General features: G+C 39.6%; 1 protein-coding gene across 1 annotated transcript in view; it reads left to right on the plus strand.

Annotated features, from left to right (window-relative positions):
• CIP2A (cellular inhibitor of PP2A) overlaps positions 1–13,004 on the plus strand; it is a gene marked incomplete at its 5' end in the record, with an annotated part of 46,190 nt that extends 33,186 nt beyond the window's left edge. The window contains 5 exons of the mRNA XM_081088083.1: positions 3,951–4,147; positions 9,277–9,390; positions 9,611–9,693; positions 10,354–10,493; positions 11,537–13,004. Of these exons, the coding sequence (XP_080944209.1) occupies positions 3,951–4,147; positions 9,277–9,390; positions 9,611–9,693; positions 10,354–10,493; positions 11,537–11,707 (705 nt within the window). The 3' untranslated portion in view covers positions 11,708–13,004. The remainder of the gene's footprint in view (positions 1–3,950; positions 4,148–9,276; positions 9,391–9,610; positions 9,694–10,353; positions 10,494–11,536) is intronic.
• Between the last annotated feature and the right edge of the window lie 1,220 nt (positions 13,005–14,224).

The raw sequence follows: 14,224 nt of genomic DNA on the forward strand, positions 1-14,224 counted from the left end.
AACCATATGACCCAGCAATTCTATTGTTTGATATTTTCCTTTTCCCCTTTTTAGGTGTTCCATGGTTTCAACATATACCAGAATGCCTATGCCCCAAATGTATATGTAGTGTCCTTTTTCTTTTCTGTTTTTTTTTTTAAATATTTTATTGATTTTTTTACAGAGAGGAAAGGAAAGGATAGAGAGTTAGAAGCATCGATGAGAGAGAAACCTCAATCAGCTGCCTACTGCACACCCCCCACTGGGGATGTGCCCGCAACCAAGGTACATGCCTTTGACCGGAATCGAACATGGGACCCTTCAGTCCGCAGGCTGACGCTCTATCCACTGAGCCAAACCTTTCAGGGCTAGTGTCCTTTTTCTTATGTACTAAATGTCTCCTTGTATTAGCTCCATTTAAATATGTATCAAATACTGCAAACTCAGCATAACCAACACTCAAGTCATCACTCTCCCTTTTTAAAATGTGTTCTTTTGTTCTGGCCAGGAGGCTCAGTCAGAGCATTGTCCTGTATACCAAAAGTTTGTAGGTTTGATTCCCAGTTAGGGCACATTCCTGGTCAACGTGCTATGAGAGGCAATTGGTCGATGTTTCTCTCTGACATAGATATTTCTCTCTCTCTAAAAATGAATTTCTTATATATTCATTCCTCCAGTATTCTTACAGTTTTGCAAACAAGAAAAATGGAAATCACAATTTACCTTCTGGAATTAGTCATTTACTACTTCCAGTTGATAATGCTTAAATATTACTCTTTTCTGTCTTTTGTCTGTGTTCTTCCCACTATTTGCCACGAACCTTTTCATGTTTCATATGAATCACAACAGAGTGTCTAATTAGGCTTCTTACCTTCAGTCTACTGCTCTCTTTTCAGCCATCTACTACTTACAGCAGAATTCATCTTCCTTTTATATTTGATTCTACCATCCATTCTTCCCCCACAGTGATCCCTCAGGGTATAATCTGATTCCATCACTCCTGTGCTGAACATACTATAGTGCAAGCATGTCAAACTCAAAGGCTAACACAGGACAAATAAACAAGGTTTAAGTTTATGTGGGCCGCAAAACAAAAAGCTTCAATTTTCATAGAAACGTAGGTTTATTTCAATAGAGACATGCTGAATACAAAGGGCTGAAATAAATGAGTAATCGTTAACATAAAATAAGAGAACATTTTACAGAGTGGAAGGAAGAGGGATAGAGAATGAGAAACATCAAAGAGAGAGAAACCTCAATCAGCTGCCTCCTGCACACCCCCTACTGGGGATGTGCCCACAACCAAGGTATATGCCCTTGACCGGAATCGAACCTGGGACCCTTCAGTCCGCAGGCTGATGCTCTATCCACTGAGCCAAACCAGTTAGGGCAAAATAAGAGAACATTTTAATAAAAATTACATTTTTCTTGAACATTAACTTACTAGACACTGAATAACTGTACAAATTAGTAAGTGTAACGCAAATAAGCCTATTTTTCTTGTTCTCTGAAAGCAAAGTATTTCCTGTTGCACACACCAAACAAGTCAGTATAATACTAATGATGTTGCAATCAGCTGCTGAAATATTTGTGGCTAGTATTAGTGGAGAAAAATGGTGCACCTGCACATAAAGCACATAAGGGAAATGAATGCAACACTATTATAGTAATCAGTCTTTAGCGAATGTTGTTGTTCATTATTAATAATTATGTATAACAGGATAGTGTAAAAATCACGTTATGAAAATTTTTTTAAGATGTTTCTTACATACTATCATATTGGCTGGTTTGCAAAAATATTCATTGTGGGCCGCGAGTTTGACATGCTTGCTTTAGTGGATTACCTTTGGCTCAGAGAGCATTTAAATCCCTTAGTTTGTCATGTTAGGATTCTAACCACTTCTCACTGCACACCTTGCATTTCTGTGCATTCTCTGCAGTCAGCCATATTAAATTACTTTGCTGTTTCTGGAGCTTGACAGTCTTAGGTTTCCCTGACCTTGCACTTGCTCTTCCATGTCTAGAACACCATTTCCTCTCTAACTCTTAGTAATCCTTCAGATTTTAGTTTAAATATCTCCGTTTCCCAGGAAGCTACTTTGGTCTTCTTCCTACACATGTTTAGTGATCCTTCCTCTATACATCTCACACTACGTGAAAATTATATGACCTCATCGCTACCCTTGATGTCAGAGACTGTTTCTGTATCTAATGGGCCCTACCACAGTACTTGGCACTTAGTAGGTACTGAGGAAGTTTGGCATTGTGTTGTTTATGTACATTGGCCAGATTTTTATGACCGGCCAGATGATTATGACCACCCCATCAATACAATGAAGTGAATTAATTATGCAAATAATAACAATAAAACCTTGAGAGTATTTGCTTAGGAGGTTTTCAATATTCATTATTTTTGGAAGTGTCAATGAAATACTGATGGGGTGGTCATAATAATCTAGCCAGTCATAATAATCTGGCCACTCAGTGTATATGTAAATAATGAATACATTATGGGTGAGAATATAGTGCAATAATATGAAAATCTCAGTAGATAGAAATGAAATTTAGATAATGTAATATCACTTGTAATGAATTATAATAAAGTCTTTGATTTTTGAAAGAGGCATTAAAATCAGTGTCAAGTACCATACCTTTTAAATCTTTTTCAAGTAAAGGTATTCTAAAAAATATAAATAAATATAAGCATATTTTTTATTACTTATCATGGATTTATTTTTCTTGACTGATGATGGTATATTGAGTTTTTTATAAATTCCAATAAAGAAAATTAGTGATATTAAAATCATTTTTTTCTCTCTTCTCATAGCACATTCTTATATCCTGTTTGTTTCACGTGACTTGAATTTATTGGAAAATTTAGTGTTTTTCTTATTTTACTGAAAAGGTTTTTTGTAAAAATAACACTAAGTAATTAAGTATTACTGCTTTACAGACTCTGTCCTGAAAGCAGAGAATGGATTAGGTTTTTATTTGTCACTTCAAAATAAGTAGTATTTTTTTGGACCAAAGAAGGGGGAAAGTATATTTATTATTCTAGTTACTTTTCTGCTTCTTTGATGTTCTTTTTTCTTTAATTTTTTTTGTCACAATTACTTTCACAATGAACCTATGTTGTGCCGCTGATTATGCTAACTTAATTTTTAAATGTTTGCTTAAGCATCTGTAACATGGTTAAGATCATTTTCTCAATTCTTGCCCGAATTGCAAAAACTGAGCTGTGCAAACTTTGTGATTTAGTGTTGTCAACTAGCCGAGGAACTATACCCTTTTCATTGAGTACTATATGTAGAGCTGCCTTCATCCTATATAATAAAAGGGTAACATGCAAATTGATTGAACAGCAGAACGACTGGTCACTATGATGTGCACTGACTACCAGGGGGCAGACACTCACTGCAGGAGCTGCCCCCTGGTGGTCAGTGTGCTCCCACAGAGGAAGTGTCGCTCAGCCACAAGCCAGGCTGATGGCTGGCGAGCGCAGCGGCCCACCCCCGTGGCAGCGCTAAGGATGTCCGACTGCGGCTTAGGCGCACTCCCCACGGGTAGTGGGTCTAAGATTCAGTCGTACACCCCTGAGGGCTCTCAGACTGTGAAAGGGCACAGGCCAGGCTGAGGGCTTCCTTGTCTGTCACACATGACTTGAATTTATTGTGCCCCCCCCCCCCCCCAAGTGCACAAATGTCTTGTACCAGGACTCTAGTATAATTATAATTGTGTTCATTTTCATGAATCTGGTCATACCGAGATTATTTTGTCAGAATTATCTATTAAATAAAAAACTATGGTTGTGTCAGATTTGTTAGAAGTAATTAAATAAAAAGTATATATGACTAATCTGTATATAATCCAATAGATGCTAGCCTATTAGATATTTGGTAAATCTTTTAAATTGTAAAAACAGCATGTTTAAATAATGATAGTGGAAAAGTCTCTATTCCATTTTCTTGAAGGCACGGACACTTGCTGGTATGTTGAGGGAAGTTGAAAGAAAAAATGAAGAGCTTGGTGCATTGCTGAAGTCACAGCAGGCTGAATCAGAAAGAGCCCAGAGTGACATAGAGCATCTCTTTCAACATAATAGGAAGTTACAGTCTGTGGCTGAAGAACATGAAATACTCACAAAATCCTACATGGAACTTCTTCAGAGGTAAATTTATAAATGTTTCTGTTAAAGATTAGAATCTATAATGAACACATAGCACTTCTTTCCTGTGGTCCTAAAATCTGTTTATAAACATTTATATCCTATATAATAAAAGCCTAATATGCTAAATGTCCGGTCATCTGGTGACTGGTCAACTGTTCAACCAATCAAAGCATGATATGCTAATGATATGCTAAGGCCACTCAACCACTCATTATGATGTGCATTGACCACCAGGGGGCAGACAGTCGGCCAGTTGCTATGATGTGCACTGACCAACTGGGAGCAGACGCTCCAACCGGTAGGTTAGCTTGCTGCTGGGGTCCCGCCGATCGGGACCGAGCGATATGGGCCGGACATGCCCTGGAGCTCTCCTGCGGTCCCTCGCTGGCTCTGATTGTGCACCGGTGGGGTCCCTCGGCCTGGCCTGTGCCCTCTCACAATCCGGGACCCCTTGGGGGATGTCAGAGAGCCGGTTTCGGCCCGACCCTGCAGGCCACTTCCCTCAGGAGGGCGCCAAACGCAGGGCTCACTGATGGAGAGTGCTGCTGTGACAGCGTGAGCCTCTCCCGATTGGGACTGATTGGGCGTGAGCCCAGGGCAGGTGCAGTGGGGCCAGGATGAGCAGGAGTGGCAGGTAGGAGCTGCAGGCAGCGTTGGGCTGCAGGTTTTGGCCTGATCCTCACAGGCCATCCTAAGCGACACCACCCATGCACGAATTCATGCACCAGGCCTTTAGTATTCTAATAATACCATGAGGTAAGTAGTTAGCAAGAAACTTAGTGAAATGAAATATTGCTTAATCATACTCGGTTTTAAAGTTGGAAACAATACGGGTCTCTTTATTTCTTTCCAGTTGACTCTACTTCTTTTCATTTGTTCATCAGTCATTTGGGATGTTAGCACTGCAAGGACAAGTTTTGTCTATTTTGTTCACTGAGAGATCCCTAGGGCCTAGAATAGAGCTTGGTACATAGTTAGACACTCTAAGTAATTGTTGAATGACCTAAGTTGTCACAATTTATATTATTTTTAACCATATAAATTGGTCATTTGTACAGTGCAAAAGTGGTTGAATATTAACACTTTCGTGTCATTCAGCCTAATAGAATGGAAATCTGGGTGTTCATGTTTAACTTATCTGTAAATTCTTACTCAGTATTTATGCTTGATGCCATTGAATACAGTTTACTTATATGTCACTATATCTGTATAATACATTCTTAAAGGTGAGTTGCTGGGTTAAAGGGTATGTGTTTTTAAATTTTTGATATATTACCAAGTGTCCCTCCAAGAAGACTATACCAATTTATACACCCACTAACAAACTATAAGATTAATTGTTTTTCCCTCCTTCCCTTGTAAAGCTTTTTTGTCTATTAGGCCAGTCTTAAATCTTTTGAATTATAAGGAAGACCAAGAGCACTATGTATTTTCTACTAAACAATACAAATAAAAACACTGATTAACTTGTTCCTTGTTTTACTATATATTTCAAGATTGGTTAAAATTTGAAAATTTTCTAGTGTTCTGTGCTGCTAATCTATACTAATGAAAGGGTAATATGCTAATTAGATTGGGAGACCTTCTGGACAAAGCCATGGTGGCGGGGCCAAGACAGAGGCAGTTAGGTGCGATCAGGCCAGGAGGGGAGGGCAGTTGGGGGTGAGCAGGCCAGCGGGGGTCCAAGTTGGGGGGCGAGCAGGCCGGCAGGGGGATCAGTTGGGGGTAAGCAGGCCGGTGGGGCGGGGGCAGTTGAGGGCAATCAGGCTGGCAGGCAGAGTGGTTAGGGGCAATCAGGCAGGCAGGCTGGTGAGTGATTAGGAGCCAGCGGTCCCGGATTGCGAGGGATCCCAGATTGGAGAGGGTGCAGGCCGGGCTGAGGGACACCTCCCTCCCCCCCACCAATGCATGAATTTCATGCACCAGGCCACTAGTCTATAATAAAAGCATAATATGCTAATTAGATTGGACATCCTTCTGGATGACCTTCCGGACGTAGCCGGTGCTGTGAGGGAAGCCTGGGTCCCGGGTGCCTGCTGGCAGCCAAAGGAAAGCCCGGTGCCTGCCAGCAGCCTGGGGAAGGAAGGCCTACTCTTGCATGAATTTCTTGCATCGGGCCTCTAGTAAAGAGATAAAGAAAATGGTTAACTTTGGCAAGGCCCATCAATAAAAATGAAGGGTGGGAATGTGTAACATCTGGAAAATGTGTGATGACAAGGTGACTTCTAAACAAAATAATTTCCCCCAATGACAGCTTTTTCCAAAGTCTGATTTAGGCACTGATAAAGTGAACTATTAGTGTTAAGTCAGGTATAAGAGAAAGTAAGCAATTGATCCATGAGAAATAGTGATTTCTAGGACTTGCTGGTATTCCAAATAGTGATTGAGGAGCCAAGAGGTAAAACACCTGCCTTCAGGGTCCAGGTGAGTAATAAGTAAATAAATCTGGCTGAGGAAAACTCATATGTAATATTAGGGAATTAAAATTTAGATTTTTATAAATTCTTTGTAGGGCAGATAAAACACTTCTGCTGGCCAAATTTGGTGAGTGTGTCAGTCAGTTTGTTTATCTTAGTACTTAATAAAGTGAAAAGGACATTTTATGTTTAAGTTAGCCTGAAAGAAAAGACCAGTATTTATTTGAGATCACTGATTCAGACAGAAACCAAAATAGTGTTTGAATTAGGGAGTGAAGGAAAGGGGTCTTTACAAGAAAGAGAAGGAAAATAATTACATAAACAGAAGGAAGGAATTTCTATAGGTGCAAATAAGCTAAATTATTGTTTAGCTATACATGGTGGTGCTACTTCTAAAGAATCTACACTAATAAAAGAGAAAAATGGTAATTGGCGTACGGCGATACCTTTTTCATTGGCTAATCAGGGCTATATGCAAATTAACTGCCAACTAAGATTGGCAGTTAACTGCCAACAAGATGGCGGCTAATTTGCATATGTAGGCACAATGCAGGGAGGCGAAAGGGAAAGCAGGAAGAAGCCCCCTGCCACTGACAGTGATCTGAAACCCAGGGGGGAGCTAAGAGCTGGGGGGCAGGGCAAAGGCGGCCCTGGGGCCGCCTTTGCCCTGCCCCCCAGCCATGATCAGAGAATCAGGCGCCTTTGCCGCCCTGGCCAGTGATAGCAGGAAGTAGGGGTGGAGCCAGCGATGGGAGCTGGGCACGGTCGAAGCTGGCAGTCCCAGGAGCTAGGGGTCCCTTGCCTGGGCCTAAAGCGGAGCCCACGATCGCGGCGCCCCCCACTGCCACTGCAGGTCCCCGCTGCCTGGGCCGGACGCCTAGGCCAGAGGCGTTAGGCCTGGGCAGGGGCGGAGCCTGCAACCGTGGGGAGCTGGGGGTCCCCTGCCCAGCCTGACACCTCTGCCGGAGGCCTCAGGCCTGGTCAAGGGGCCGATCCGGTGATTGGTGATCGGAGGGTGATGAGGGTCAACTCCTCTGGCCGAGGCATCAGGCCTGGGTGGGGGGCGGAGCCGGGGATTGGGGGGATATGATGGTCCCCTTGCCCAGGCCTGAAGCCTGGGTCAGAGGCGTCAGGCTTGGGCAGGGGGTGGAGCAAGCGATCAGAGGGAGATGGGGGTCCCCTGCCCAGGCATGATTCCTGGGCCAGAGGCCTCAGGCCTGGGCGGGGGCCAGAGCCAGTGATCCGGGGGAGATGGGGGTCCCCTGTCCAAGCCTGACACCTCTGGCGGAGGCGTCAGGCCTGGGCAAGGGGCCGATCAGGCGATCGGAGGGTGATGGGGATCAACGCCTGAGGGCTCCCAGTATGTGAGAGGGGGCAGGCTGGGCTGAGGGACACTCTCCTCCCTCCCCACCCAGTGCACGAATTTCGTGCACCGGACCCCTAGTATCTTTATAGTTTGGTAGTCAGAATGTCTCCTTTCTTATTAGCTTTGCACACAGTTTTTTGAAATACAGTGCTCGTTTGACCCAATCCTAACATTATTTTTCCCATTTCAAATATTTCAAAGGTTTGAGGATCAAGACATGCCAGGCAATTCCTCTGGAATGGCTGCCCTAGCTCTATTAAAAATGGTTCCACTTATGTCAGCTTTTCATACTTAAGATAGTTAAGGTGTCAAAGTATCACTTCTCTCTGTGTTTACCTTGCAGGTAAAATAAGCAGGACTATTAGATGCAGAGTTTTATTTATTTATTTTTTTTAAACATCTCTGAATTTCTTTTTTTTTAATATATTGATTTTCTACAGAGAGAAAGGGAGAGGGACAGAGAGTTAGAAACATCAATGAGAGAGAAACATTGATCAGCTGCCTCCTATACACCTCCCATTGGGGATGTGCCCGTAACCAAGGTACATGCCCTTGACCAGAATCGAACCTGGGACCTTTCAGTCTGCAGGCCGACACTCTATCCACTGAGCCAAACCGGTTAGGGCAATGATGGCGAACCTATGACGCACGTGTCAGAGGTGACACGCGAACTCATTTTTTTGGTTGATTTTTCTTTGTTAAATGGCATTTAAATATATAAAATAAATATCAAAAATATAAGTCTTTGTTTTACTATGGTTGCAAATATCAAAAAATTTCTATATGTGACACGGCACTAGAGTTAAGTTAGGGTTTTTCAAAATGCTGACACGCCGAGCTCAAAAGGTTCGCCATCACTGGGTTAGGGCATAGATGCAGAGCTTTAAAGAGACAAGAGAAATTTAGAATCTTCAATTACTTTATTCATTAATTTGGCATTTTTAATTAAACATGTAATATGCCCAACAGGCTAACAGTGATAGACTTTTACAGAAGTTGTTTCACTTTCTGGATATAACTATAAAGATAGCTGTATGAATCTTATAGGATTTTATGTAATGCAGTAACATCTATAAAATAAAGCTCTATATTTATAAATATGAGGTTAATGCCCCACACATTTCCATTTCACAATAATTTTTACCACCTCGGTCAGCCAAAGCACATCTTTACTGTCTTTTACTAGAGTTAATCCAACTCTGTTTATGTCCTGCTTATTCATAACATGCCTCCTCTCACCTGTAGTGTATAGAATTTGGTTAGAAGAAAATATAAACAACTGAGTTTCTTTTCTTTATTATATGTTTTCTTCCATAAAAATATCACTCATCTCATTTTCTTTTCAGGAATGAAACTACTGAAAAGAAGAATAAAGAGTTGCAGATCACATGTGATTCTCTGAAGAAACAAATTGAGACAGTGAAAAAGCTGAATGAGTCACTCAAGCAACAAAATGAAAAGTAAAAATCTTTAGTTCTTCTACTTTGTAATTTTCAAAAACATACACAACATTGTTTTTTGTAGATAAATTAATAGAATCTTAACTTATTTTAGATATAAAACATGTATGGCAGAATTTAAGGGTAATTGCTGTTAGGAATTTTCTCTTAAACTACTTGAGAAAAAGAAATGATAGTGGTTCATTGATGATTTCTTCTATTTTTTTTTTTATAACTTCAGAACTGTTGCCCAATTAATAGAAATAGAAGAACAGAGAAAAGAAGTACAGAACCAACTAGTAGACAGAGAATGTAAACTAGCAAGTAAGTAGCTTTTTATGTAACAAATTGTATGTATGTTAACATTTTTTGTTGGAAGATAATCAAAACATGAGGGGTTTTTATTTTGGTTTTTCATTAGTTTCTACATCCCTCATTTTTCAAAATCTTAAATCACATCCTAAACAGCTCTCCTTTTATTTCCATAATATTTCTTGCAATTTAGTTAAATTGATTTTTAAAACTGGAAATTACAGGAAATAACAGCAGGTGGCAGTGCTTGGTAACTTTTAGTTACTAGTTTCTTAATGATATCTCTGAAGTGATCCACAAAAACAGTTTTATACTAACTCACTTGTCTTAGAGCACAAACATCATCTACCTATATAATTTTTCATAGTTTTCTCTCACCTTTTCTCTTCTAACCCTTAAGCTCTGAGGATTGTCCTTCCCTCATTACTATATTATATTATCTTTAGAACAGAGGAAGAGGTAAAGACATGGAGATTTGGTATTTTTCTGTATAATACTGATACAGAGGAAGAGTTACTTGGTATTTTCTATTTGTCAAATACTGTAAAACTTTATTTCCAGCAAGGTATTTCTTTGTCTTTCTAGTTGCCTTTTTTTGTTGTTCTTATGACATAATAGCTATGAAAGCTTTTCAAGGTAAGTCAGTATAGCTGACTCTTTGTTTGTTTTAAGACTTCCAACAAAAGACAAAAGTACAAGAAGAAAAAATTAAAGTCTTACAAAAAGAAAGGGAAGATAAGGAAGAAACCATTGATATCCTTAGAAAAGAAGTAAGCAGATCAGAACATATAAGAAAAGAATTGAGCATTAAGGTAAGAATCTGTTAAGTTTTCCTTTGCACTAAAATGAAAAAGTCTTAATTTGTGAAAAGTGAATTTAGATAAATTAATATTCTGTTTCTTGAGTATAGTTTTGTTTTGAATATAGTAGTATCTTAAAATGGCTTGACAGTTGTTTATTATGAGAACTCTCTCACAATGTGAAAACGTGTATTTCCTAAAATAATCACACATTTGTTAAATATATACTGTTTGCCAGCACTTACTGCTGTTAAGCAAGCAAGGAATACAGAAAAGGGTTCCCAGTCCTTTACATCACATACGGTAGCTGTGTATAGGAACATAGCCGCCTCTTTCTGCTTATAGAGATGGTAATAATAGCAGTAGTTCACATTTGTTTAGAACATTATAATTTGCAAAAGACTCTTTGAAACATTTGTCTTAATCCTCCTCACTTTCACAAACATTAATATATAAGTTAATAATTACTTTCAACCTATGAATGAAACTGTGTCTTGGGTTAAGTTATAGACTCAAGGACAGTCACATAGCTAATAGTAAACATATATTCTGAATTTAAGTCCATTGCTGTTTCTCCATTATGATTGCTTAGTGTGGTAGCTATGAACAGTGCTTTCTGGTCCATCTATGACTAGGAAGATGAGAACAAACCAGCATTAAAAGACTGTTTGAACAACTAAGAGCATAAGTGACATAAGAGACTTAAGCGTAAGATCCCATGCTACATTTACAGATTTCCTGGTTCTGCTTTAATGTGGTTATTTTAATAGTAATTCTAAATAGTTATATGTACTATTTTCTGCAAACTTTCAGTTGCTAGCATTGACTTAAAAAGACAAATTGAATGTGTCTTCCCAACTTATTTTGTATTGTTTAATGATTACTTACCTTAAAATAACCATATAATTTAGTTGACTAAAATATGTACATATATATAATGTGTCAATTGAAATGGTTGTTTTACAAATGAAAAATAAGAATATCTTAAAATATCTGTGAAGAGAAAAATGCAAAATTGTTTTTCTTTCTCTCCTTCCCACCTCCGAATTTCTTAGGCTTCCTCACTAGAGGTTCAGAAGTCCCAATTAGAAGGTCGTTTGGAAGAGAAAGAGTCACAAGTAAAACTTCAGCAAGAGGAGTTGAACAAACACTCTCATATGATAGCAATGATCCACAGTTTAAGTGGTGGAAAAATAAATCCAGAAACTGTGAATCTCAGTTTATAGACATTATGTATTTATCTCCTGGTGGACATGGGATGGAGGAGATAATTTCTGACTCCACCAAAAAAATAGCACATTATTAGCTAATTATTAATTTAGTAAAGAAACTGAACTGATACATGGTTTTATTTGGTCTTAAAGTTTTACTTCCTGTTTTTCACTTTTATTGCGTAGTTTTCTTTGATTCCTAAATTAGAATATTATTCTTAACCTCCATTATTGTCTTTTCTAAGATTTTTCTCCCTTTGTTGCTTCCCACTCTCTTCTTGTTTAATTTAGTCTTATTTGTGATTATGTAGATTTTAAAAATCAAACTTGCTTGATATAACAATCCTAAAGATTAATAAATTGAAAATGTGATTAGTAAAAAGAGAAAAGGCATGATACAGCCAGAGAACTCTTTCTCTAAAGTAACACAAGAGAAAATATCAGTGAATTTAATATAATTTTATTACTACATTTAAAGTGCACAGATAGCCTTAACTGGTTTGGTTCAGTGGATGGAGCATCAGCATGCAGGTTCGATTTCAGTCAAGAGTACATGTTTGGGTTGTGGGCTTGATCCCCAATAGGGGGCATGCAGGAGGCAGCCGATCAGTGATTCTCATCATTGATGTTTCTATCTCTCCCTCTTCTTTACTACCTGAAATCAATAAAACATATATCTTTAAAAATTAAAAAATAAAGTGCACTAAGATATATGGTATAAGTTCTAAATTTAAAAAAAAATTCAATGAATATAAAAGAAATAATGTATAAAAATTAGAAAGTAGCTGATGTGTAAAAATGACTGTCATTTGTCACATATAAAACTAATACCTTGCAGAATTATTTATGAAATAGCTTCAGTCTTACTCTTTAAAATGTTGTATGTTGGCCCACCCACCCATCTCATTTCAGTCAATTATGAATTTAAGATTTATGTTGTATAACTTAGATTCTATTCTTGCTACATATTCAGAAATTTATTTGTTGTTAGTTCTGATGTGAATTTTAAAGCATAAGTTAAATATTCTTCATGTTTCTCTTTAACACAAGGGAATTTTTCAGTACTCTTCATTTGAATCAAATGTTATGAATAGTGTTTAAGAAGAGACTTTATATCAGTATTTTGGTTGAATTTATTGCTACATTCATAGCTATTAATTTTACTTGCTTTTTTTCACTATTTATGTCTATTTAACTTAGGTAAACTTAATTTACTTTTCTATTTTTCAATTGTAGTATATCTGAATTTATGTTTAGAAAGTAAACATTTTTGTAATTTGTTAATTATATTAAACCAGTATCCCGGTGATGGATTCGTGCACATTGAAAAAGGAAATTAATTAGAAGAAATATTTTAATATCACTATTTGCGTCTTGCTAATGAAAAGAAAATAGGATTCTACCGAGTCTCCTATCTACCTACTCCAGGAATTCTGTGAGGATCAAATGAGATGAGGCATGGGAAAACACTTCACAGACATTTGGTTAAACTGTAAAATGTTTGCACCTGGCTATAAAGCAAGTTAGGTTCCTGGGCTGAAAAAACTCCAAGGATGCTAGTTGCTAGGGTGAGGAAGCCGGGCGTTACTACATCACGTCATTACCTGGCACCCACAGCCACCATTTCTGGGCTAGGGTGGGCCATGGGCTGCATTTTGCGCCATGGGGTCTTGGCAGCATTGGCTGCAATTTGGTGGGGTCTCACTCAGGGTGGTGGCGGGGCCTGTGTCCCACTTGGGGGAAGCCAAGTGTTGGTTTGGTGGCACCAGGTCTGTGGTGCCGTTTATTTTTAAATGGCCTGTCGCTAGGAAGAAGAAGGCAGGCGTTGCTACGTGACGTCATTACCCAGTGCCCACAGTGACCGTTTCCAGGCTGGGTTAGTCTGTGGGCTGCATTTTGCACCATGGGGTCTTGGCAGCATTGGTTGCAATTTGTTGGGGTGTCACTCCAGGGTGGTGGCAGTGCCTGGGTTTCCACCTAGGGGAAGCCAAGTGTTACTTGTTGGCGCCAGGTTCACAGTGCCATTTATTTGTAAATGGCCAGTGCGCGTCACAGCAGCTCCTGCATTGAGTGTCTGCCCCCTGGTGGACAGTGCATGTCATAGCTACTGGTCGGATGGATACTTAGCCTTTTATATCTATACTAGAGGCCTGTTGCACGAAAAGATTTGTGCAATAGGCCTTCCCTTCCCCTGGCTGCCAGCACTAGTTTTCCTCCAGCACCTGGGACCAAGGACTTCGCTCCAGCCGGAGCCGCCTTCAAGCCTTCCCTGCCCCACCCGGCCACCCTGGGTCGGTTTGCACACGGGACACCTGAGCCCCGGGTCGCAAATAGCAGGCCCAGATGGCGGCAGGGAAGGCGGGATGGCGCTGTCCCACCCTGCCTGCAGTATGCAAATTAGCCACCATCTTTGTTGGCAGTTAATTTGCGTATCACGCTGCTTAGCCAATGGGAGGTGTAGCAAAGGTACAGTCAATTACCATGTTTGTCTATTATTAGATAGGACTAGAGGCCTGGCGCACAAAAATTTGT

This window comes from Myotis nattereri (assembly GCF_964212035.1).
Source record: "Myotis nattereri genome assembly, chromosome: 3".
Lineage (NCBI taxonomy): Eukaryota > Metazoa > Chordata > Mammalia > Chiroptera > Vespertilionidae > Myotis > Myotis nattereri.